The 25049-nt window shown below is 41.8% G+C and overlaps 1 protein-coding gene across 2 annotated transcripts in view; it reads left to right on the top strand.

Moving 5' to 3' along the window:
- CDH7 (cadherin 7) overlaps window positions 1-25049 on the top strand; it is a 382946-nt gene that overhangs the window by 308763 nt on the left and 49134 nt on the right. For both annotated transcript variants that reach the window (XM_063923399.1, XM_063923400.1), the window contains exon 6: window positions 9310-9497. In XM_063923399.1, coding sequence (XP_063779469.1) covers window positions 9310-9497 — 188 coding nt within the window. The remainder of the gene's footprint in view (window positions 1-9309; window positions 9498-25049) is intronic.

The raw sequence follows: 25049 nt of genomic DNA, 5'->3' as shown, positions 1-25049 counted from the left end.
GTTTTTACACACACTCCCCAAAAACGGTCAGTTTCTGCCCAGAAACTCCCACTTCCTGTCAATCATTCAACGATCAGCAATGCAACTGAAAAGCGTCGCTAGACCTTGTGTGAAACTGCATAGTTTTGTGTGAAAGTACGTCGCTCGTGTGCATTGCGCCCCACACGCTTGCGCATAAATGCCGCTTTTTCACCTAATCGCCACGCTGCGACTGAAAGCAGCTAGCGATCAACTTGATTGTTAGAACTATAGTATATCTAACTTGCGTTGTCGGCCTGCAGTATGATTCCTTGACACCAGGGGTTGCCAGTTCTCTGGTTATGTAATTTGCAGTTCTGGAAAGTTCTACAGATGCTGAACTTACAGTCTTTTTTGTGGCCAGGGTTCAGATGTTTAAAACTAATCACTATTATGGTTTTCACATTACATCTTCTTACAGTATTTAAGTGTGCCTGGTTACAGCATTTTTTGCTGGGTCATTAATGTTTCTTAAAGTTACTGTCATGTTTCTGCCTGCTAAGCTAAGGAACTCTTTTCCTGTTAGCTTTTTTATTCCATGCCAAGCCAAGGAACTGCTGTCATTAATCAGGTTACCATTCTGCCATTGATTGACTCACATACATAATGCTACTGAGAGTTACCTGCTAAATCCCAGTGTTTCCCGTGTGCTGCAATTCTTTGATTTATGAACCTTATGCTACAGTGAACTATAGTATCTGCTATGCTTTAGTGTATACACAGAGGGGTGGTTCAAAAAGGATTGGCCAAAAGCTAGTCGTACACTAGGTTCCTTTTGAGGTTCACTTTTAAATGGAATATATTTAAAACATAACTTGTAAACATTAATTGTAACATCAATTACATGTTTTTTTTTAAATAATTATGTATAAATATTTGTGAAAGCAATATTTATAGTACAACAGTATAGGTGTCAATTTCAATATGCGTGGTTAAGTTCTTATATTAAATAAATGGTTAAAATATCATAGAAATATAGTAGAAAACTTTACAGTGTAATAATAATAATCATGTAATATTAACTTTTCAGTGTAATATTAAATTGTATAAATCATTACAGGTGTTCATATCAGAGGATATGCAGCTTAGGGATAGTCAGTTAAATGTAATAATTATACTGTAACTCACACTTTGTAATAGCATCTCAGAGATACTCATGCAGCTCATAATATATGCAAGTATTGGCTGTGGTCAATAGACTAGATACACAATAAAAAGTAAAAAGAGATCCTTAGCCATATGACAAGGTTTACTTCTACTGTTAACTTGTTTGTTGTTAAAGCAGTGAATGAATTAATGAGAGCGTGATTCTGTCATTGAAGATAGAAGGGAAAAGACCAGTAATACTGTATACACTTCTACTTTCAAAACTACAGTCGGCCTGTTGTGTATTCATATTGCAGGGGCAGCATCAGGTTTAACATTTGATCAGATGATGCACTGAATACCTTTAGATGCTGTCTCTAGCAGACAGTGTGATAAAATATAATATGATCCCCTCTGTTATAGCAGGCTATCAAGTAGTGCTGTGGTAACTCCAGAGCTCTGTCCCTCAGATGCTGGGTCTCGTGGATGCTGCTCGAGAGCCCATAAGTGACGCTTGCTGATGTACGTTTCACCAACAGCTTGATAACATCAAGCTCACAGGATATATTTAGAGTTATTGGTTTGATTCCTGAGAAATAACATTAAAAATGATAAAAAAAATATCCATTGCATCTTGGATCTATACACTTCCTTGTCTACCTACTGTATGTATTAGCCTTCCATTCTTCTAGTGTATGTATCAACTGCAAGAATCCTGTATACTCCGAGTCGAGTGCCTGTGTTAACTGTATAAAACCTGCTTCACCTAGCACCACCTTGTGTGTTTTCAATAAAGCCATCAGCTCCCTTATTTCTGTGGTGCTTGCATGCTTTCACCATTAAACACACATACACACATACACACACACACAGTATAAATTCATTGTAAATCATAACACTTGTGAAATAATGGATAAATTACATTGACCTGATTACCTTTGAACATGGAATGATTTTTGGCACTCTCAGGGTGGAAGTTGTTAAAGTGTACACAGAGTGGACCAGCAGATAAGAAAAAAACTGTGTCGGAAGCAGGGCCTGTGTTTGTAAATGGCTACTGGATGCTCGAGCAAAACCCACAGAAAGGTGACTGCATCAAACTATGGTTAATCTGTATTTAGGGTCCAATTCATAGTGAAGCTCAATAAAGACTACACAACGTACATTACAGTACAGTGTATGGGCCATAGAAGTCAAAGGCCTGTCTGTTCACCATTTCTGACTGCTGCAAACAGGGTTAAATGCCTCCAGTTTACTCAGGAACTATAGAATTGGATAGTAAATTATTGGAAATGGGTCATGTGGTCTGATGAATCACTTTTTTTTTTAAATATGCAGATGATAGGGTGAGGATATGAAGACAACAGCACAAATGCATGGATCCTTCTTGCATTGTCACAACTTTTCAGGGTGGCTGCCATCAAACCTTTTGAAACTGTAAGATACAGTTCACCAAATTTGGTATAATATTCCCCATCAAATACCATCAATAGAATCCATGTTTGTTAAACTGCATCATTGGGTGAGTGACAGTCTGCAACTGTTTTGGGGCAGGGAGGGGTCGGCGAAGGAGACCATTTTACAAAACAGTGGCATGTCAGACCAATTTTGAAGGCATGCCAAAGCCAGGGTTTGAGAATTCTGATGCAGCCCCGTCAGCGTGAAAAAAAATGGGCAACCTTATTAACCTGGGGGATACTCAAATGACCAATATTCTCACAGATGTCTCAATGCTGTATCTTCAGATGCAACAGCAGATCACAGAAGCAATCAGGAGGCATCTTTTTACACAAGACACCTCCTGCAGTTTTAGCATATGTAGCACAGCCACTCTGTCTAATGATGCAGCTGCTGTACTGTATGTTCTGAGTTCATCTCTCATCAGGCTCATATTCCATAACATAATATACAATCTGCAATAAATCATTATCTGTTACAAGAAAAAAAACTATGCAAAATGTTGTTTGGTAAATTAGAAAAAAAATGAAGTTATAATTGATGAAACAGACACAAGAAAACAAAACATAACAAAATACCTGATCATGAAGGTTGTTGTAATAATAGTTTGGCCATGAAATAATTAATATGGTACATAAAGTCTGAGGAGTCATTATTATTTTTTCCAGTTTTACTGTAACTAAACGGTCTTGTATGGACAAACATTTTCCTCATGTCCACATGTGCATCATGCATAGAGTGAGAACTTGCCATTATGTCAAACGGAACTTATTTGCATCATGTCAAAAAAGCTTCTTTATTGGTGCCCCTATGGAAAGCTTACCATACTATCCCTTTAAACAAGGACACTAATAAATTACACAGGTTCTTGGGCTGACTGACAATGCCTACATTTCCCCTGGTTTTCATCAGCCACAGAATGAGCATCCCTGTTTAAAGGGATGTTATTGTAAGCCTATCGTACTGTATGTTAAAGCATACAGTACTTGCCTACTTTTGAAAAAGTATTTCAGGGAGATTATGAAAGTAGCACCTATTAGCGCGGATGTGTACTGCTGCATCTAAGAGGCACGTCATGAAAATAACTTGTATCCAAATATAAATAAGCCCCAAAGTTCATAAGATCTAACGGTTGATATAAAGACATTGATATTTTGCAGGAGTTGTTCGTGTATTGTGGTTTTCAAGAGGTTCCATATACTGTAAGTGGCCATGAGAAACCTTATTTAAAATGGATGTAGCCATAGGGATCATTGTGCCTTATAACCAATGCAGGGAAATGTCACTGATGATCCCATTTGAATGTATATATCTTTAATTTATTTTTTTTTACCCCCAAGAATGTAACAGCTGCATAATGGGGATAATGTGCTATCAGGTAGATTGCTGGTCTATTCAGGGAGTCAGGGAGATTGTTACTATTTCAGGGAGTCTCCTGCAGAATGAGGGAGGGTAGGCAAGTATGTGTTAAATATAACTTCTAATTATACATAATGTAAAGCTACATGTATAGTTAAGTTAATACTGTTGAATATTTTGTGGCAGGGAAATATACTGCAGGCTCTATTCAAAAACTTTGGCAATCTTAACTTTTAGCTGCAATATGGAAATCTGTGATGAAAACTTTTGTTATAATGGATAATGGACTTAGCTGTCACTAAAAGGTCAAGATGAAAATACTGAATTCTGCATATTCTTTTGAAAAAATCCTTGATAAAGAACATAGTTGCAGGGATTAAAAATAAAAGGAAAGACAGTGCTAACAATGATTGTAGGGCATATTGAAATGCAGATGAAAATGCATGTAAATGTGATATTAGAAAGTGCTATGAATACTACCGTAGGTTTTCTGAAAACTATTCAATTCTTAACAACTGAAATAATTAGAAAAATAGTGCTATTTGATATTTAACAACAGCTCTTACATAGCATTTTCATAATATTCATTATTGTGTTCCATAATATGAGATAGCACCTTGTAAGATTGCTACATAGTGTCATTTTTAAAGTTTCATGTAATGAAGCCATAGATAATTTCATATTGTAGCTGAATGCCCTGTAACTGAATGCAAACTGTTATTGGTTTGTAGTCCACCACAATGACTTTATAGACTTTTTTTTTATAGGCGAGGGGGAATTCTCCAGAAATGGCCTAACACATTATAGCCATCTTATATTGTAGATGTTAATTAATATGCCTAGCCTACAATTATATATTACAGCAAATGTGAGCTCTCCCATGGCTTGCCTTTGACCTTCTAAGTAAGCTCAAATTTTCTCAAATATTTAATTTTATCATCTAACACAGTTACATACAGGGACAAATGGTTGTAATCTGCCTTACTACTTCATTTTTTATTATACATCCCTTGTGTTTTCACTTTACATTGGCTCCCCTAAGCATGCAGCAATCATGCCCTCTCCCCCCATGTGACATCAAGTTCCAAGAGAGTACTGGAGCAGCAAAATGGGTACTGGATATGCCCTATACCTTGCTATGTAGTGCGAGACCTCCTGGCACCCTACAAGGTAGGGCTTCAGTCAGGGCAGGAACATTCTACCTTCTCAGTCTTACACTTTAGGGTGTGGCACCAGTCACATACCATTTGTTATGGCCCTGAAAGTAGGTTATCAGTTATTTGTTTCTTTACAGATGTGTACATATACACCTATCCTCAAATTGCACCAAATAGACATTTTTGACTCCCCACAGACAATGCACCTCAATATAAACTATTTTACCAAATGTCTTATTGCTAATGTGACAAAATGACAATGTACATTGGACACTAGCACTTGCAATACATGAGCTACTGTATGTGACTCGGATGGAAACACGTGTAAAATGGCAAAAGATGGACGTCCATTATGAGTGAACTGCGTCATGCATTGTGTGCTTAATCTGAGGTTTTATACCAATTCCTTTGCAACTAAAATACTAATCCTAAATATCTAGTACACAGTAGGAGACTTTGTATGCAGCTACTATGCTAATAAAATGCTAAATTTAGGAAAGTAAATCTCAAAATTAATACCTGTGGCGGGGCATCTAAGTCACGTCATGTGTCTTGCATCATATAGCACCAAAAGAATAGGTGTATACAGACAAATCTGTATCTCATGTTCTTCTTATATCTGTTTGATACTAGATGTTCCCACTTTTATTTTACCTTTAGGTTATTATAAATAGAGATGAGTGGGACTGGTTCTCAGAGAACCAACCCCAGCCAAACTTCTGGATCACAAGGAGATCTGAGACAGGGTACCGATCTTCCTGTCTACCTCAGATCCCAAAATGAGGCAAAACGTCATCCTCCCCCGGTCTGCTCTTGCGGGTTTTGGATTTGGCACCAATTTCATAGTCCCATTGAACTCAATAAGATGACCATTGATTGGCAGAGAGTGCCATCTCTCAAGGCTCTCAACCAATAAGCACTTCCCCATAGATATCAATGGGCACAGCACGGCAGAGCACATGGGAGATATTGGCCACCCCCAGCACTGCTGACACAGCACAGAGAACACCACTGGCACCCCACCACTGTACACACTGCTGCCACCCTCGCACTGAGAACACTGCCGGTACCCCTGCACTGAGAATACTGCTGGTACCACTGCAGTGTCGACACAGCTCATACCCCTGCAGTGGCGACACTGCCAGCACTCCCGCACAGAGGACACCACTGGCACCCCTTAAATGAGGACATTGACAACACCCCCTGTCACAAAAGTGCACTATTGGTGTATCCAACATGCACTGTATTAGACCCACATTGTATCTGACCTGCACTGTATGCCGCACTGTATCTAACCCACACTGTATCTGACCTGCACTGTAACCTTCACTGTATCTGGACTGCACTGTATCTGACCCGCACTTTATCCAATGAACACAGTATCTGACCTGCACTGTATACTGCACTGTATTCAACCCACACTGTATCCGAGGTGTATTGTATCTGACCTGCACTGTGACCATAAATGTATCCAACCCGCACTGTATCTGACATGCACTGTATCCATAAAGCACTGTATCCCGCACTGTATCCGACTCACACTATATACAAGGTGCATTGTACCTGACCCTCACTGTAACTTGGACTGTATCTGACCTGCAAAGTATCCCGAACTCTATCTGACCCACACTGTATACATCCTGCACTGTATCTTACACTGTATCTAACCTTCACTGTATCCCACACTGTATCCGACCTGCACTGTATCTGCCACACATTGTATCTGACCCACACTGTATTGAACCTGCACTGTAACCCTCACTGTATACACTGTATATGACCCACACTGTATCCGAGCTGCACTGTATACAATGTGTACTGTATCTAACCTGCACTTTATCCGGTCCACACTGTATCTGAGGTACACTGTATATGACCCACACTGTATCTGACCTGAATTGTATCTGACCCATACTTTCTCCAACCTGCACTTTATCCAGCACTGTATCCAACTCATACTGTATATGGCCTGCACTGTAACTCTCACTGTATCCAACCTTTACTGTATCCAACCCACACTGTATCTGAGGCACACTGTAGCTGACCTGATCTGTAACCCACACTGTATCTGACCTTTTTCAGACCTGCACTGTATCCCGCACTGTATTCAACCCACACTGAATCTTACCTGCTCTGTTTCCTGCACTACATCTGGCCTGCACTATGTCCTGCAGTCGCAGAACTTTTAGTGAGCAGCTTAATAACAAGGGTGATTGATCAGGGCTTTACAAGAACACAGAGTGCCAGTCATCATTGGCACAGGACCCCCAGGAGGAAGGAACAGTTTGGGCACAAGAATAATGCCTATTCTCGGTGCCCAATCTGCTCCTCCCTCCTGGGGAGGGGGGCATCCACGTCTGCTGTTGATATTTTACACATGGTTTAGGGTTTTTTCTTTTCTGTTTGTCAACTACTACTACTACTTAAGAGCAATGATATTCCACACATGATTCTTAGTAAATTTCTGTATTTGACTGTTTTCTATTGAAAGTACCTGAGAGTTGGTTTGATAGGTTATTGCTAGTACATAACTAATTTGTAAAACATTTTTAAACAGATATAACTGCTAAGTGTTTGTGCCACTGCTCTGTTGCTTAGTTTAGCCAGCCTTTGGCCTACAGATGTGTCCACTTACATCTAGCCTCCCTGCATGTTAAACAGCCCTTCAAGTCACGACGTACTGTGGTGTAACTTGACAGCACCAGCCTCTTTAGGTGCAATTTTTTCCATTAAAATGTATCTTATTTGTAAAATGATGCAAATCGGACACATAAGTGGCTAATTTAATTGATATGCGGGATGCCTATAGTCTGTGTGCGACTGTGGCTGCATCTGCATATGAAATGGTACAAACCCGAATCCAAAACCCAACAATGGGCTAGAAACAAAACCAGCAAAATGGGCCAGCACACATCTCTAGTTATAAATTGTATGATTTTTTAAGATGTTACTCTTAATTGAGCATTATTGTATAACACATAGGTCTTCAACCTGTGGCCCTCCAGCTGCTGCAGAACTACACATCCCAGCATGCCCTGCCTCAGTTTTACCATGCCTTAATAGCAAAACTGTGGCAGGGCATGGTGGGATGTGTAGTTCCGCAGCAGCTGGAGGGCCACAGGTTGAAGACCCATGGTATAACAGATCAATATGTGAACCTCATTTATTTCTATTTAAACTACATGTAGGATTTATATGTAAATTAGATTATAATCTAGGCTTGGTTGCACTTTAGCTGAAATAGAATGCACATTTGAGAAGTGCAAAATAATATTTGATAGGAAACCAATGAGTGTTCTCTAATCTTCTCAAAATGATAACTCACCCATACAAACCTAAGAAGTTTTTACATTGACATTGCATTCATTATATTGATTTAAATATCTGGGTAAAGCATTGGCAATGTATTATATTGTCTTATAATGGTATGATTACATTTATAGACAAGAGAATAACCATAAAATCATGTATTTCTCTAATTCCCTGAAATCTAGGAATGCCTAGTATGGTTACTTTTCATACGGACAAGGCTGGATAAAGGCATCTTGGGGCCCAGGGACAACAAAATTGTGGGGGTCCCTTCCAATAAAAATTACCCCTTTCCCTGTCCACAACCCCCTCTTTACCCCCTCCCCCCACATGGCACAGTGCAAATCTAGTGCCCCGCCATCTCCCCTCTCCACACTATCCCTTACCTCACTTGCTTTGCAACCTAAGCACCTGGGACAATACCTGCCACTGCATACAGCACAGCGTAGAGTGGATCCTGAGTCCTGAGTGATATGTCATGTGCTGCTGATGAGGGGACTCGGAAGCCGCTCTGCTCTGCGCTGTGCTGAATGCAGCCTGAGTGGCTGCAGGTGTTGTCCCAGGTGCCAGGTCAAATAACATAGTAGGTAAGTGGTGGCATGGAGAGGGGGTGCTGCTTTGTATTACCCTGCTGTGTGGGATCCCCCTTTCTCTGGTGACCTGGGTGACCACCCCTGTTGCCCCTCCCATAATCTGGCTCTGCGTACGGAGGGCATAACATTTCTGTATTGGACTAACAACTATCCAATCTGTACACTGTTTAGATCACTAGTTTGGAATAGAAAAAAAAACCCTACCCTACACCGAATATTGCTACAGAGATTTGGGATTGTGTAGGAGAAATTAGTTATAAACTTCATATTTCACTAAGAGATAAAGAAATGTTAACATTTTGATTATCTTTCCTTCTTTCTTCCTTCAGAGTCTGATCAGTTCTATGTTCCTGAATCTTTGCCTGTGGGCTCAACAGTGACCAAAATAAAAGCAGCAGATGCTGATATTGGACTAAATGCAGAAATGGAATATAAGATTGTTGATGGTGATGGACATGGAGCATTTAAAATTTCAGTTGATAAAGATACCCAAGAAGGCATTATTGCCATTCAGAAGGTAATACTATGTAAATGTTTAATCAAAATAACACAACAAAATAATTTTAGCAAATTTACTAATCATAGAAAGCTGACTTACCCTACTTTCATGGGTCAAAGAGTTAGATTAAGGCCCTCATAGGATAGAGAATAAAAATGATGATTACATTGTTACCCAATATATCATCATGCTACAAACAAATATTTATACACACAAAAATCAGGAGAGTAAAAGGAGAAAATAAACTACTATAATTTAAGAATTAAAGAATTGTTCCACAGAGACACATATAGGTATTAATAATTCCACATGTACTTACCCATCATAAATTATTTTGACACATACTAATTAAGTGAGTTTCAGCAGAGGCAAGTCTTATGGGAAAAGCATTCAGAAATATTACAATTTTATATTTTTCATGGGTATACACTTTATGTAAATCCACATAAGTACTATTTACTTGTATCTTTACTCAATAATAGCAATCTCTTTTGCCATTCCCAAAATACATGAATGCATTTAATTCCATTCAGCCCCAAATGAGCGTATGTCTCAGTATTACTGTAAAACTGCAAAACAAATCTAAATAATAATGATAATACTATAATTGGATATAAAAGATTATTTCCCATTTTCTGCTGAGAAAGCATATATTTTCTTCAGCTGATTAATCAGAAATATGAGTTAGAATATTTTCCTCTCTAAATGCCACCTGTAATTACTTTTTACAATTTAGTCAATTGTTATCACAACAGATTCTAATAAACTGTACTCAGCAAACAAAAAAACATAAATATGCACTGATTTACACCCAGCTATGAAGAACATATATGCAATGGTAGACTGATCAAATTTAACAGATCTTAAAGGCTTGTTTATTTTGAGCATAGTATTTATTTAATTGACAACCTGGAAGAAAATTAATGTAAAAGCAATTACTTTAGTCATATTATTTTTACTACTAAATGGAATAACTCCATAAAATGGACACCTTCGTTTAACTTTCTTTACAGAAGAAGTGTGACTAACTATGAAACTTTATATTATTGTAGCCAAGCAAATTTTACCGTTCATAAACCATACAAGACTAGATTGTTTATCAAGTGTATTTGTCTACCATTTATGAATTGATGACAACAGGTTCTGTGTATGAGATTTTGCTAAAAGTATCTAATCAGCCAATAAATCTGTTTTTTTTTAAATTCAGTAATAGATATTTGTTTACTTTAATGGTAATGCATTCTGTCAATACATTTCTGTTTAGTTTATTCTATAAGTTGATTTTTTTTACTGAATTCTTCTGTCCTCCTGTGGCAATCAGGAGAAAGTCTTACATATCTGAACACATATTTTCCTTGCTAAATCATTAATTTACCATTGTGATATTTTGGGTGTGGTTTGGATAAGTATTTACAGATGTACTTTGCTTTGTTTCTGATATTGAGTCTGCCTGCTATTGGACATGTCATTTATTTTTGAGTCCTTAAACCTGCTTAGGTATACTCATTTAGTACAGTACATTGGGGGTCATTCCGAGTTGATCGCTCGCTAGCAACTTTTTGCTGTGCTGCGATCAGATAGTCGCTGCCTATGGGGGAGTGTATTTTCACTTTGCAAGAGTGCAAATGCTTTTGCAGCTGATGGCACAAAAAAGTTTGTTGCAGTTTCTGAGTAGCTCTGGACTTACTCAACCGCTGCAATCACTTCAGACGTTTTGGTCCCGGAATTGATGTCAGACACCCACCCTGCAAACGCTTGGACACGCCTGTGTATTTCCAAACACTCCCAGAAAATGGTCAGTTGACACCCATAAATGCCCTCTTTCTGTCAATCACCTTGCGATGGGCTGTGCGAATGGATTCTTTGTTAAATCCATCGCCCAGCAACGATCCTCTTTGTACCCTACGACGCGCCTGCGCATTGCGGTGCATACACATGCACAGTTTTGCCGAGTTTTAACCTGATCGCAGCGCTGCAAAAAGTTGCTAGCGAGCGATCAACTCGGAATGACCCCCATTGTATTTTCTCTGATACGTAAAGCTGGGTTTCCTCCTGAATATTTTTTATTGATGATATACTGTGTTTTGTTACTTCAAGTCCTGTTGCTTTTTTATACTGCACTCTGAGGGTGATTCAGACCTGATCGCTGCCCGCAACTTTGCTGTCCTGCTTTCAGATAGTCGCCGCCCCCAGGGGGAGTGTAAATTCACTGTGCAAGTATGCGATCCAATGTGTACACTGAGCTGCAAAAATCCACCATGTGCAGTCTCTGCGCAGCTCAGGACTTACTACTACAGTGCGTTGAGAACAGGCTGATCAGGATGGGAGCTGATGTCACACACCGTCCCTAAAAATGCTTGGGCATGCCTGCATTTTTCCGGACACTCCCAGTTAAACGGTCAGTTACCACCCACAAACAGCCTCTTCCTGTCAATCACCTTGCAAATGCCCGTGCGATCGGATTTTTCGCACAAATCCTCTCACTGACTGTCGATGCCCGTTGTTGTTGTCCGACACACGTGCACATTGCGGTGCATACTCATGCGCAGTTATGACCTGATTGCTTGCTGTGCGAAAACGCACAGAGTTGATCAGGTCTGAATCACCCCCTTTGTCTTCAGTGCATGGCTGCCAGTGTGAATCCAAGGGTCTTTTTTATTTTTTTGCTGGTGGCACATACAAAGCCCTTCTTAATAGGAAATATGCTCTCATAGTTACAGGTAATCTTACAATATTAATGAAGGTTGAATTTTAAAAATGTATAAACACCACTGAAACTGGTATTATGCAGGCTAGATTTTGGGCTTTCAATATAATAAACATGACATACATTATGTCAGATTGTTAAATGGGCTGCAGCCAACATTCTGACCTATCCAAGATATGGTTTAACATTTTTGAAAATTGTCCAATGACAGAATATTTTCTACTTGCAAGAGCAAAAAGATCTGCAAGCATTATGCAGTTCAGAAAGGGATATGGGTCAATGGATGAATATAAATTCATATTTGACTCTTCAAATAATAAGTATTACAGCTTATCCAAAATTCAAAATCCCAAATTTTTGGGTCCCCTACTGATATAATGACATATATATTATATATTATGTGTATATATAGATATATTATATAGATATATAATATAATATATATGTATATGTGCCACTATCTCAGTAGGGGAACCAAAAATGTGGGATTTTGAATTTTGGATAAGGGATACTCAACCTGTAATAAGTCTCTAATTAAATAAAGTTTCCTTTCTACAGGTAAGCATAGCATATATTATATAGGGTAGCAACATTTCCATCTGACTGTTAAAAAATAAGGTTTGGCCATCATTATTTTATATGGGTTTAAAGGATAGATGTTTAGCCATTGTAACTGGGTACTCAGTACCTGTGATGACTGCCCTATCTACTGTATTTCTAACATTTGTCTTGTGTAGTGTTTCCACCCAAGCCTGCAGTACCATTGCTTTCCTGGAGTAGACTTGCAAACACTCCTGAGTAGGCAGGTGCCCTGAACCTGGTATGGTAAATCACCAAATGCATCCGTACACTTTCCCAACAGATTTACATTAGCAATGATACGCTCAATGGCAATAGTAATACATTCTTCAATAATTTAAAACAGCAAGATTACTGCATCATGTCTTCAAGCTTTAATTGAACACGGTTATAACAGTGCAAGTATAACACAATTACAAATAGTTTAATACACTCTCTCTACAACAATGAAAAGGACCATGTCTATACATTCCTGTTCTATATTTTTGTTACATTATTACTTATCCCAGTGATGGCTAACCTTGACACTCCAGCTGTTGTTAAACTACACATCCCATCATGCCCTGCATCAGTTTTAGCAAGGTCAAATAGCAAAACTGTAGCAGGGCATGATGGGATGTATAGTTCAAGAACAGCTGGAGTGTCAAGGTTAGCCATCACTGACTTATCCTAACTATAATCCAAGAACTTTGAATACATTAGTAATGTTACCCCCAATGACCTGTGTTGTAAAGTTACTTTAAAGTTTTAACCTACTTAGTTACTCCTGTAATGTTTAACTGTTCATAGTTTTTGTGCATGGCCATTTTACAGTGGTGCACATTCTTATTGATCAAAGCAATGAGCTAATATATTACTGTAGTAATATAAACCCCTAAATGCAATTTGATGCAAACAACAAAGTTGTTTTAGCATGTTTGCATATTTCTTATTTCACTACTCCTCTTGAGTCAAATCCTGATTATGCACATCCTGTCTCAAATGATATGCTCAGCTGTAGTTCAACTGGTATATACTATATGATGAACAACTTTTTCCTCATGGAGAGAAAGTATAGTTCTCACTTGAATCTGCATCAGTGTCCAAAGAGACTTTGGGGGTCATTCCGAGTTGATCGTAGCTGTGCAATATTTTGCACAGCTACGATCATCTTTCCTGACATGCGGGGGGACGCCCAGCACGGGGCTAGTCCACCCCGCATGTCAGTCTGGTCTCCCTCGCAGAAGTGCAAAGGCATCGCACTGCGGCAATGTCTTTGCACTTCAGGAGTAACTCTCGGCCAGCGCAGCTTTAGCGTGCTGGCCGGGAGCTACTCCTCACTCCCTGGCCCGCAGCGGCTGCATACGACGTCACGCAGCCGCTGCGGCCCGCCCCCCGTTCGGTCCTGCCACGCCTGCATTGACCGGACCGCACCTATGAAACGGCGGCCAAATGCCGCCATTTTGCCCCCTCATGTCCATCGATCACCTCTGCCTGTCAATCAGGCAGAGGCGATCGCTATCCTGCTACGGGCTTCGGCCGTCCCGCGTGCGCAGCAGGGACCCGTTCGCTCTGCTGTGTTAAAACGAAGCGAGCGAACGGGTCGGATTGACCCCCTTTAAACATAGTTATGCAATTTATTTTAATTAATAGTTATGCTCACTGATAACCCCTCTCTAGCTGGCTGGTACTATAACATTAACCATTTTACAATAAGTTTAGGGCTAAGATGGCATTAGTAGCCAAAATCTTTTTGTATTCTGGGTCAGTAGAGCTTAAATATGAGCTGTCGTGTGGTGCAACAGCTTGTATCATTCTGACAGGAGCAATCTCTCACACTTCCTTTCTCTCAGATTTTCTTTAATACACTCCATCCATATCAGTAACCTCAGTTGCTTTCCAATCTAATTATTACTGCACTTTTGGTTGTGTGCAAATATAATGGTGCATAATAAGAGTGTAGGGATGCATGTGGTCCAGAATAGAGATTGCTTCAGAATGATTCTTTCACCTGAGTGTTATGGTGTTTGATGGGTTAATGCTGGAGTTGCAGACTACAGATGATAGGATGATGGTTACACGGATAAATACAGGAGTTGCACAGATCACAGGTGATGATGGTTTAAAATAAAACTGTATTGAAGCATAATTCCAAATAAGGAATACAGGATAACTGAAGAAACATGACATAGGCATACAGAATCAGGTTAACTTCACCTGAACACATGGATGGCAAGGAAAACAGTCACTGAAATTAGGTGCAGGCAAGGTTCAAGACTTTGGTTACGGCAGGGATTCCGGCACAGGACCAAACAAACAAGGACTCCAAAACTGTGACAAATTAACTGGCTAGGAACAGACTAGGAACAACATAAGTTAACATGAGCTGTAACAAAACTATAGCTGGCCCTGACTCTCAGAACTAGCTCATACTTAACATAGGTCAGGGCCAATCACTAGAGCACACACACATACACACAATGTGCTGCAGCTGGAAAAGGTAATCAGGAGAGAGCATGTTCCACCTGATTACCCCAGCTGGGACTGCTCTTCCAATAGCAGCACCTCTGGCTGCTCAGAGGTACTGCAGGTGAGAGACATAACAGCAGCACCACTGGCTGCCCAAAGGTACTGCACTCCAGAACATCATAGATGGCAGCGTCGTAGCATAGCCCCCCCCTTTAAGGAGCGGATTCCAGACGCTCCTCCGAGGCAACAGTTCACATATTGCTCCGTTGGGACAACAGTCAATTCAGATAAAGAAAAAAAAAACCTCGGGTAGAACAGAAATCTTTGATCTCCCAGGCACAGCGGACCTCGATGAACCCCTCGGGCTCGGCAGACCTCGGTGAACCCCTCGGGCTCGGTAGACCTCGTGAACCCCTCGGGCTCGGCAGACCTCAGCTGGATCTCTAGGCACACTGGGTGACTGGACCATCCTGGAAGAAAACACACACAAAATTGTTGCCGACACTGCGGCGACCTCCCTATGCCCAAAGGCAAGGGCAAAGGGAACCTCATGCCGCGAGGCAAGGGCAAAGGGAACCTCATGCCACGAGGCAATGGCAAAGGGAACCTCATGCCGCGAGGCAAGGGCAAAGGGAACCTCATGCCACGAGGCAAGGGCAAAGGGAACCTCATGCTGCGAGGCAAGGGCAAAGGAACCTCAAACCGCGAGGCAAGGGCAAAGGGAACCTCAAGCCGCGAGGCAAGGGAAAGCAGAACCTCCACCCCTGGAGCTATGACTCTCAAGACCCCTCCTGGGTCTATAGCTCTCGGGACTCCTCCTGCGGCTGCAACTTTAGAGACCCCTCCCGGGGTCGACACCTCATACTCCCCTCCTGCAACCTGTGCACCGGACATAGTTCCTGGAGTCTGAACATCGGATGCAGCTCCTGCAATAAGAACATCAGACATGGCTCCTGCGGTCAGAACATCGGATGCTGCTCCTGGAATCAGAACATCGGATGCAGCTGCTGCAATCAGAACATCAGACATGGCTCCTGCGGTCAGAACATCAGACATGGCTCCTGCGGTCAGAACATCGGATGCCGTTCCTGGAATCAGCACATCGGACACGGCTCCTACGGTCAGGACATCGGACATGGCTCCTATGGTCAGAACATCGGATGCCATTCCTGGAATGAGAACATCAGACACGGCTCCTGGAATCAGAACATCGTACGCAGCTCCTGGATTCAGAATGTCGGATGCCGCTCCTGCAGCCAGAACATCGGACGCCGTTCCTGTGGCCAGAACATCGGACGCCGCTCCTGTGGCCAGAACATCGGACGCCGCTCCTGTGGCCAGAACATCGGAAACCTCTCCTGGAATCAGAACATCGGACGCCGCTCCAGGAATCAGAACATCAGATGTGGCTCCTGGATTCAGAACATCGGACGCGGCTCCTGGATTCAGAACATCGGACGCAGCTCCTGGATTCAGAACATCAGATGTGGCTCCTGGAATCAAAACATTGGAGGCGGCTCCTGGATTCAGAACTTCGGACGTGGCTCCTGGACTTTGAAAATCGGATACCGCTTCTGAAGCTAGGACTAGCTTCTGAGTTCTACCTTGCAGGGATATTTTAACAAGTCTTTCAGTCAAGATCAGAATCTCCCTTACCAGATCCTTAGCAGGACTGACAGAAACAGAATCCATGTTCTTTTAAACTCCAGCAAGTCTGTTTATGGCCAGCTATAATGTTACGGTGTTTGATGGGTTAATGCTGGAGTTGCAGACTACAGATAATAGGATGATGGTTACACGGATAAATACAGGAGTTGCACAGATCACAGGTGATGATGGTTTAAAATAAAACTGTATTTAAGCATAATTCCAAATAAGGAATACAGGATAACTGAAGAAACATGACATAGGCATACAGAATCAGGTTAACTTCACCTGAACACATGGATGGCAAGGAAAACAGTCACTAAATTAGGTGCAGGCAAGGTTCAAGACTTTGGCTACGGCAGGGATTCCGGCACAGGACCAAACAAACAAGGACTCCAAAACTGTGACAAATTAACTGGCTAGGAACAGACTAGGAACAACATAAGTTAACATGAGCTGTAACAAAACTATTGCTGGCCCTGACTCTCAGAACTAGCTCATACTTAACATAGGTCAGGGCCAATCACTAGAGCACACACAAATACACACAATGTGCTGCAGCTGGAAAAGGTAATCAGGAGAGAGCATGTTCCACCTGATTACCCCAGCTGGGACTGCTCTTCCAATAGCAGCACCTCTGGCTGCTCAGAGGTACTGCAGATGAGAGACATAACAGCAGCACCCCTGGCCTCCCAAAGGTACTGCACTCCTGAACATCATAGATGGCAGCGTCGTAGCACTGAGATACTAAAGATAACTCTCTCTTTCACTGCAGTCTGCCATTAGTTGGTTGAAGATCATTTTTATCTCTTCTGAATTAGTTGCCTCCCAGTGGGAGGTAGAACTGGAACCTGTCCCCCTATTTCCAGCCCCCAAGTACCTCCTCACAGTACTGCAGTCATTGTAGAGACACTTCCTCAGCTGCCATCACATAGAGCTGCCTCACAGATGCTGTAGCACCTAGCAAACTAGTTCACTGCTTCCCCCTGTAAGTTAGACCACAAATACCCCTCTGCACAGCTAGCTTCCTGTACAATCTTTACCTCATTCTTCTCTCTCTCTTTCTCACTCTGCCCCTCTTTCTCTGATATTACAAATCACTTCCAGATGTCTCACTCTGGCTCTCTCTGCAACTGTCACCAGTATCTATGAAATGTATATATGGTGCAGCACAAGTCCACTGCCACCAATGATATATGACATACACAGTGTTATTACACTATTTATATATATATATATATATATATATATATAGTATAATAACACTGTGTGCAAATCAAAGTGTTGCATATCAAATTAATCAGCACAGTCTCTCTGTGTCCCCTAGTCACATCACATTGCAACTAAGACACATATTCAGCAAAATCAGGCACCCAATTTATTATTATTATTATTACCAGTTATTTATATAGCGCACACATATTCCGCAGCACTTTAAAGAGAATATTTGCCCATATACATCAGTCCCTGCCCCAGTGGAGCTTACAATCTATATTCCCTACCACAAATACATGCACACACATTCACGCTAGTGTTAATTTTGTTGGGAGCCAATTAACCTACCAATATATTTTTGGATTGTGGGAGGAAACCGGAGTACCCGAAGGAAACCCACAAAGTACGGGGCGAATATACAAACTCCACAGAGTTGGGGCCATGGTGGTAATTGAACCCATGACCTCAGTGCTGTGAGGTAGTAATGCTAATCATTACACCATCCAATGCTATTGGAGTTGGATAGGACTTGTTATATTACTCACGCTAGACATCTCCCACTGCATGTATGTATTGAGGCTAGATATATGTGGACACATCTGTATACCAATCATTTTTGTATTCCACTTTTTGAGTAAGAGTAAATGGAGTGTTAGTGTGTGAAGAAAATGGCTACACCATTATATTTAAGGGGGCCATTAGCCATATATCAGGTAGGGTAATAATGATCCCTAAAATAAGTCGGTGCTACAGAAAAAAGTGTGTCTCCTGGAGTGCCACAATATTTTCTTTATATTGGTGAAGAGTAGACAATGCCAACCATCTCTTGTGGTGGAATTTGAGGCCCTTTACCTTATAGGTAAGTAGTTTAACCACGGGAGATTAAATTAAAAAAGGAAAGCAGAATAGAACAGAGGATGAATCTAATAACTTCAAGGGAACACTTGTATCATGGATGGAGGGGAAGGGAAAAGGGGTACAGGGAAGAAAACTGTGGGGGGAGTAATAAGCACATGAGACTGGGTAGCTGTAGGGCCAGAGGATGGAAAAATGGTTAATATTTGGGGGTTGGCTGCACAAATCCCTCCCATGAGACCAATATACAAACATTTACAAATTAGGCAATAATAAACTATGTAAGAAAATAGAAATCCGATGACGCAGGCAACTAGAGACAACTAGAGTACTTAAAAATAAAAAAGAATATGGGGTAGGAAAGAAATAACAAATATTGTAATGCAAATCAAACTGGAGATGAAGAAACATATTATTGGAGGACAGTTGTTAAACAGGCATAATATCAAGAATATCAAGAAATCAAGAGTCAACAGTGTCAGGGTTACCTGAGGTCCTGGAGACTGTACTCCCATACATGGAAGAGGTGCAGGAAAAAGTGTGATGAAACAGTTCAGCCAGAATGACCACATCATCTGCCACTTAATTATTTATTTTAATATATTTTAAATATTTGCCATTTTTGGGGCAGATGTACTAAGCCTTGGTGAATGATAAAGTGGAGAGAGATAAACTACCAATCAATCAGTTTCTGTCATTTTTCAAACATAGCCTTTAACAAGGCAGTTTGGAGCTTATTGGCTGGTACTTTAGCTCCCTTAAATTTATCACTCTCCAAGGCTTAGTACATTACCCCTATTATTTGTGACTGATACTCAAATTATTTTTCCCAGTTGATCTCATCTTCAGATTTGGATTAATATTTGTGATACCATTGCTGTTTATTTTTCTTTTTGAGACATTGGTCCTTATTGTTTTAGCATTTTATAGAACCTACAGGAGGAAGTTTTGCAGCAACATATGGTATACATTATCAATAAGAACATAGCAGAATATTAAAGGTATGGTATATTATCCAGTGCATTTATTCAAGTTAGTTGTATGCCATTTGTAGAAGCAGACTTTGCTCCAGCTGCAGTTATACAATGTCATGCTTCTACAATGTAATATAAGTGTCACCTCATTTTACTAATGGTCTGGTACTTTAATTCAGTAGCATTCTGTTTAACTGCATTAGTGCAGTACTTTCCTCTTTTGTGTAGTTTATTATTCGTTTTAATCCTCTAACCTATTGACTATTCTATTCTTGACATTCTAATGTATTGATATTTATGTTCTGTATATTTGGTGTGTGTGCACTTCTTTGGTGTGTCACACAGTCATATGTTGGTTTGCTTCTGAACTTTTTTTTGCATGCAAATTGTTGCACACTACTGAAATTGGTAAAATATACATTGATGCACGTCATATCCATTCCCGCTGCCTGTCCTCCACTGAAACCCATGCCTGACCATAGTGTTTATAATGACCTTGCCTCTACCTCCTGACATTTCACATCTTTTCCTGTAATGCTACTGACATTGCCAATGTTACATTGATATTGCTCATTACAATAAGCCCACCATTCTGTGACAGTACCTCATCCTGGGATGCTGCTGTCTCTGGATGAGCTGGAGAACCCTGACATCTGTTTCTCCTGATGCAGATGTGCAATTCAGAAATCCTGGCATTAATAATCTCCACTGCAGGTGCAGAATGTGCAGGTCTTGTTTTCTTCCCACTTGGAAGGAGCTGATCCCATCAGAATATGTGTGTGTGTGTGTGTGTGTGTGTGTGTGTGTGTGTGTGTGTGTGTGTGTGTGTATGTATATATATATATATATATATATGCCCTCTCACCACAATATCACTGTCACTGACCTGGGTTGGGAGTGTTGAGAACTCGGGGGTTCTTCCGATGATCGGGAAGAGGAACCACAGCTGGGCCGGAGCAGGGATGGCCGGATGTAGGTTTTCCTCATGCACAACTTAGCCGTTGTAACCGACGTGTATTGCTAAAGAATTAGTTGTGGCCAAGGCTTGGGGGTGATGCTGAAGTATACAGAAGAATGAAGAACTTGAGAGCGATGTTGAAGAAATGAATGAAGATTTGAGAACGATGTTGAAGCACACAGAAGAATGAAGAATTTGTGAGCGATGCTGAAGAGATGAATGAAGATTTGAGTACAATATTGAAGCACACAGAAGAATGAAGAACTTGTGAGCGATGCTGAAGAAATGAATGAAGATTTGAGAACGATGTTGAAGCATACAGAAGAATGAAGAACTTGTGAGTGATGCTGAAGAAATAAATGAGGATTTGAGATTCAGTGTAACTCTGGAAGTTTGGGAGGCGTTCCACTTAGATAGCACAGGGAATGCCCCACTGAAAGATACTCTGTAACGCTGGTAGCACAGGGAATGTCCCACTGAAAGATTCTCTGCAATGCTGGAACACAGGAGACGTTCAGCTTGAGAACAGGCTGAACGCTGCTAGCACTGGTGATCATTGGAAAAGACGATACTCAGGCGCCGGGGCTCTGTACGGCGTCTGCCTGTGAACTTCCCGCCTTCTCCCGATTGGCGGAAGGGGCCGATGATGTCACCCGCTCACCATGCTCTCGTGGATGCCGGGCGCAATGGCGGCGCCCACACCTCGGGAACCCACCGGAGGCAGCGCCAGCAAGACGCGACGACTCGGAGCCCACCGGGGGCGACGACCGCCGGAAGACCCAGAGCACCCGGAGCGGTAAGTTCGGCAGCCGCAGCGCTGAGAGTGTGACAGTACCCCCTCCTCTAGGAGTGGCCCCTGGTTTCGTTGGATGTTTAGAATGAAAGATCCGGACTAGTCGGGGAGCAGTGACTTCAGAAGCTTTGACCCAGCTCCTCTCCTCAGGACCATAACCTTTCCAATCTACCAGATACTGTAAATTCTTGTGAAGATAACGAGAGTCAAGAATAGTTTTGATTTCAAATTCTGTTCCAGCTTCAGTCTCTACCGAGGTTGGGCTAGGAGACTCTGAATTAAACCGATTTAAAATGAGGGGACGAAGGAGAGAAACATGAAAAGAATTTGGTACCCGAAAGTGGGAAGGCAATCCCAATTTGCAGACAACAGGGTTTAGGACTTGCAAAACGGGGTAAGGATCGATGAACCTCGGAGCAAACTTCATAGCGGGTACTCTTAAACGAAGAGTATTGAGGAGCTGCTCGCCGTTTTCTATCCGCAAAGAATTTGTAGCAGCCAGAGATTTTCTTGAGATTAGCATGAACCCTACTCCAGAATTGACTGAAGTGCCGGAGAGTGGAAGCTGCAGCAGGAACATCCTCCGAAGGAAAAATTGGTAATTCTGAGACTCGTGGATAGAATCCATAATTAATGAAGAATGGGGACTCACCAGTGGAAGAGTGGTACAGATGATTATGGGCAAACTCGGCCCAGGGTAACAGTTCCACCCAATCGTCCTGGAAAGGAGAGAGATAAACGCGGAGAAAAGTCTCTAAATCTTGATTGACACGTTCAGTTTGCCCATTGGTTTGTGGATGGTAAGCAGATGAGAACTTGAGTTTTATTTGTAAGGCTGAGCAGAGGGCCCTCCAAAATCTTGCAGTGAACTGTATCCCTCGATCAGAGATTATCTCCTGAGGCAACCCATGCAGGCAGAAGTGTTCACGAATAAATAGTAAAGCCAACTTGGGAGCCGTTGGTAAACCGGTCAACGGAACAAAATGTGCCATTTTTGAAAAGCGGTCAATAATCACCCAGATTTTATTGTAACCCTTGGAGAGGGGTAATTCGGTAATAAAGTCCATAGAAATATGGGTCCAGGGTTTCTTCGGAATGGACAGTGGATGAAGCAACCCCGCAGGAGGCAGACGAAGAGTTTTGTGCCGAGCACATTGAGGACATGAATTGACATAATCTTGTATATCCTTCTTCATGGTGTCCCACCAATATGACCTTCGTAGAAATTCACACATTTTTTGAACTCCAGGATGACCGGAAAACTTGGAGATATGAGCCCACTGCAGTAACTTTGGTTGAAATTCAACTGGTACAGACATTCTCTCAAGAAGAGGACCCAGAGAGGTGGGAGCTGCTGAAATAGAGACTGGACTGAGAATTAAACTCTTTTCAAAGGAATTCAACTCATCCAAGGCCATTACAGAATGAGACAGAGCATCAGCCTTATCGTTAAGAGTCCCGGCCCGGTACTTAATAACGAACGAGAACCGAGTGAAGAAGAGCGCCCATCTAGCTTGACGGGGATTCAAGCACTGGGCCGTCTTGATATACAACTAGTTCTTGTGATCAATGTAAATAGTAATTAGGTGTTTAGCACCTTCCAATAAGTACCTCCATTCTTCTAGGGCAGATTTTATTGCTAAAAGTTCCTGATCTCCAATGGTGTATTTTCATTCAGCAGGAGAGAACTTATGAGAATGGAAACCACATGGATGTAACTTCCCATCAGAAGAGTACTGTGAAAGGACGGCACCAATGCCTACTGAGGAAGCATCGACTTACAAGAAGAATGGTTTTGAAAAATTCAGTTGTTGGAGTACTGGAGCAGACATAAAGGCTGATTTCAACCGGGCAAACGCTACTACAGCTTTGGAAGACCAGAGACTTGGGTCAGACCCCTTTTTGGTTAGGGCAGTAATGGGTGCAACGATGGTAGAAAATACATTAATGAATTTCCGGTAGTAATTTGCAAAGCCCAGGAATCTTTGTACCGCTTTCAAGGAGAGAGGCTGAGTCCAGTCCCGAATGGCAGTGAGTTTTTCCGGATCCATGCCTAGCTCCATACCCGAAATGACATAACCGAGGAACGGAATTGAAGGGACCTCAAAGATACATTTGGAAATATTGCCGTAGAGACGATTCCTACATAAGCGAAGAAGTACTTCTTTGACATGTACCCTGTGCTCTGCAAGATTCTTAGAAAATATCAGAATGTCATCCAAGTACACCACTACGCTTTGGTATAACATATCTCGGAAGATTTAATTTACAAATCCCTGAAAAACGGCAGGGGCATTGCTGAGGCCAAACGGCATTAACAGATATTCGTAATGCCCGTCCCTGGTATTGAAGGCCGTCTTCCATTCGTCCCCCTGTCGGATACGTATCAGATTATAGGCTCCTCTTAAGTCGAGCTTAGTGAAGACGTGGGCTCCACGCACCCTATCAAATAGCTCTGTGATTAGCGGCAAAGGGTATTTGTTCTTAACAGTGATATCGTTTAAGCCACGATAATCAATACATGGTCTAAACCCCCCATCCTTATTCTTCACGAAAAAAAACCTGCTCCAGCCGGGGAGGTAGAGGGGCGAATGAATCCTTTCAGTAGATTAGATTTGATATAGTCCGACATAGCTTGGGTCTCGGGTAATGACAAGGGATATGTGCATCCCCGGGGTGGCATTTTCCCTGGGATAAGCTCAATGGGACAGTCCCAGGGTCTATGGGGTGGTAACTGATCGGCCGCCTGTTCCGAGAACACATCTGTGAACTCCCGATAGGCCTCCGGAAGAGCTCCTCATCCAACTTGGAAGATGCATGGAGCGGGTAAACAGGAGTGAGACAACTAGAGTGACAAAATGAACTCCAGGTCAATAATTGTGACGACTTCCAGTCGACGTGAGGGTTGTGAATTTTAAGCCAAGGTAGACCAAGATCAAGATCATGAGGCATCTCCGGAATTACTAGAAACTCCAAATGTTATTGATGCAGAGCTCCAACCTGCAACTTGATTGGCTCTGTGCGACTTGTAATAAGACCATTAGATATTTTGGTACCATTGATGGCAGTCAACGTAATAGGTCGTTTGACAGACTGTAACTGTAAACCCAGACTCTGAACACAAGATAGAGAAACAAAATTCCCTGCAGCCCCAGAGTCCAGCAAGGCCTTAACAGGTTTGGCTATACACTCAGAAAACAGAGACATGGAGAGTAAACAATCCACTGTCGGAGAAGATTTAGATGTAACCCCTAACTTGACTCCTCCGGAACAAGCTAGGCCTGCCCGTTTCCCGGACGGGACTTGCAGAACTTGATAAAGTGATATGCGGCTCCACAGGCAGAGTTTACCCTCACGACGGCGCTGTCGTTCCTCCGGGGACAGCCGGGATCGG

Source organism: Pseudophryne corroboree, chromosome 5 (assembly GCF_028390025.1).
Source record: "Pseudophryne corroboree isolate aPseCor3 chromosome 5, aPseCor3.hap2, whole genome shotgun sequence".
Classification (NCBI taxonomy): domain Eukaryota; kingdom Metazoa; phylum Chordata; class Amphibia; order Anura; family Myobatrachidae; genus Pseudophryne; species Pseudophryne corroboree.
The sequence above is the reverse complement of the archived record's forward strand: the minus strand, read 5'-3'. Positions and strand labels throughout refer to the sequence as shown.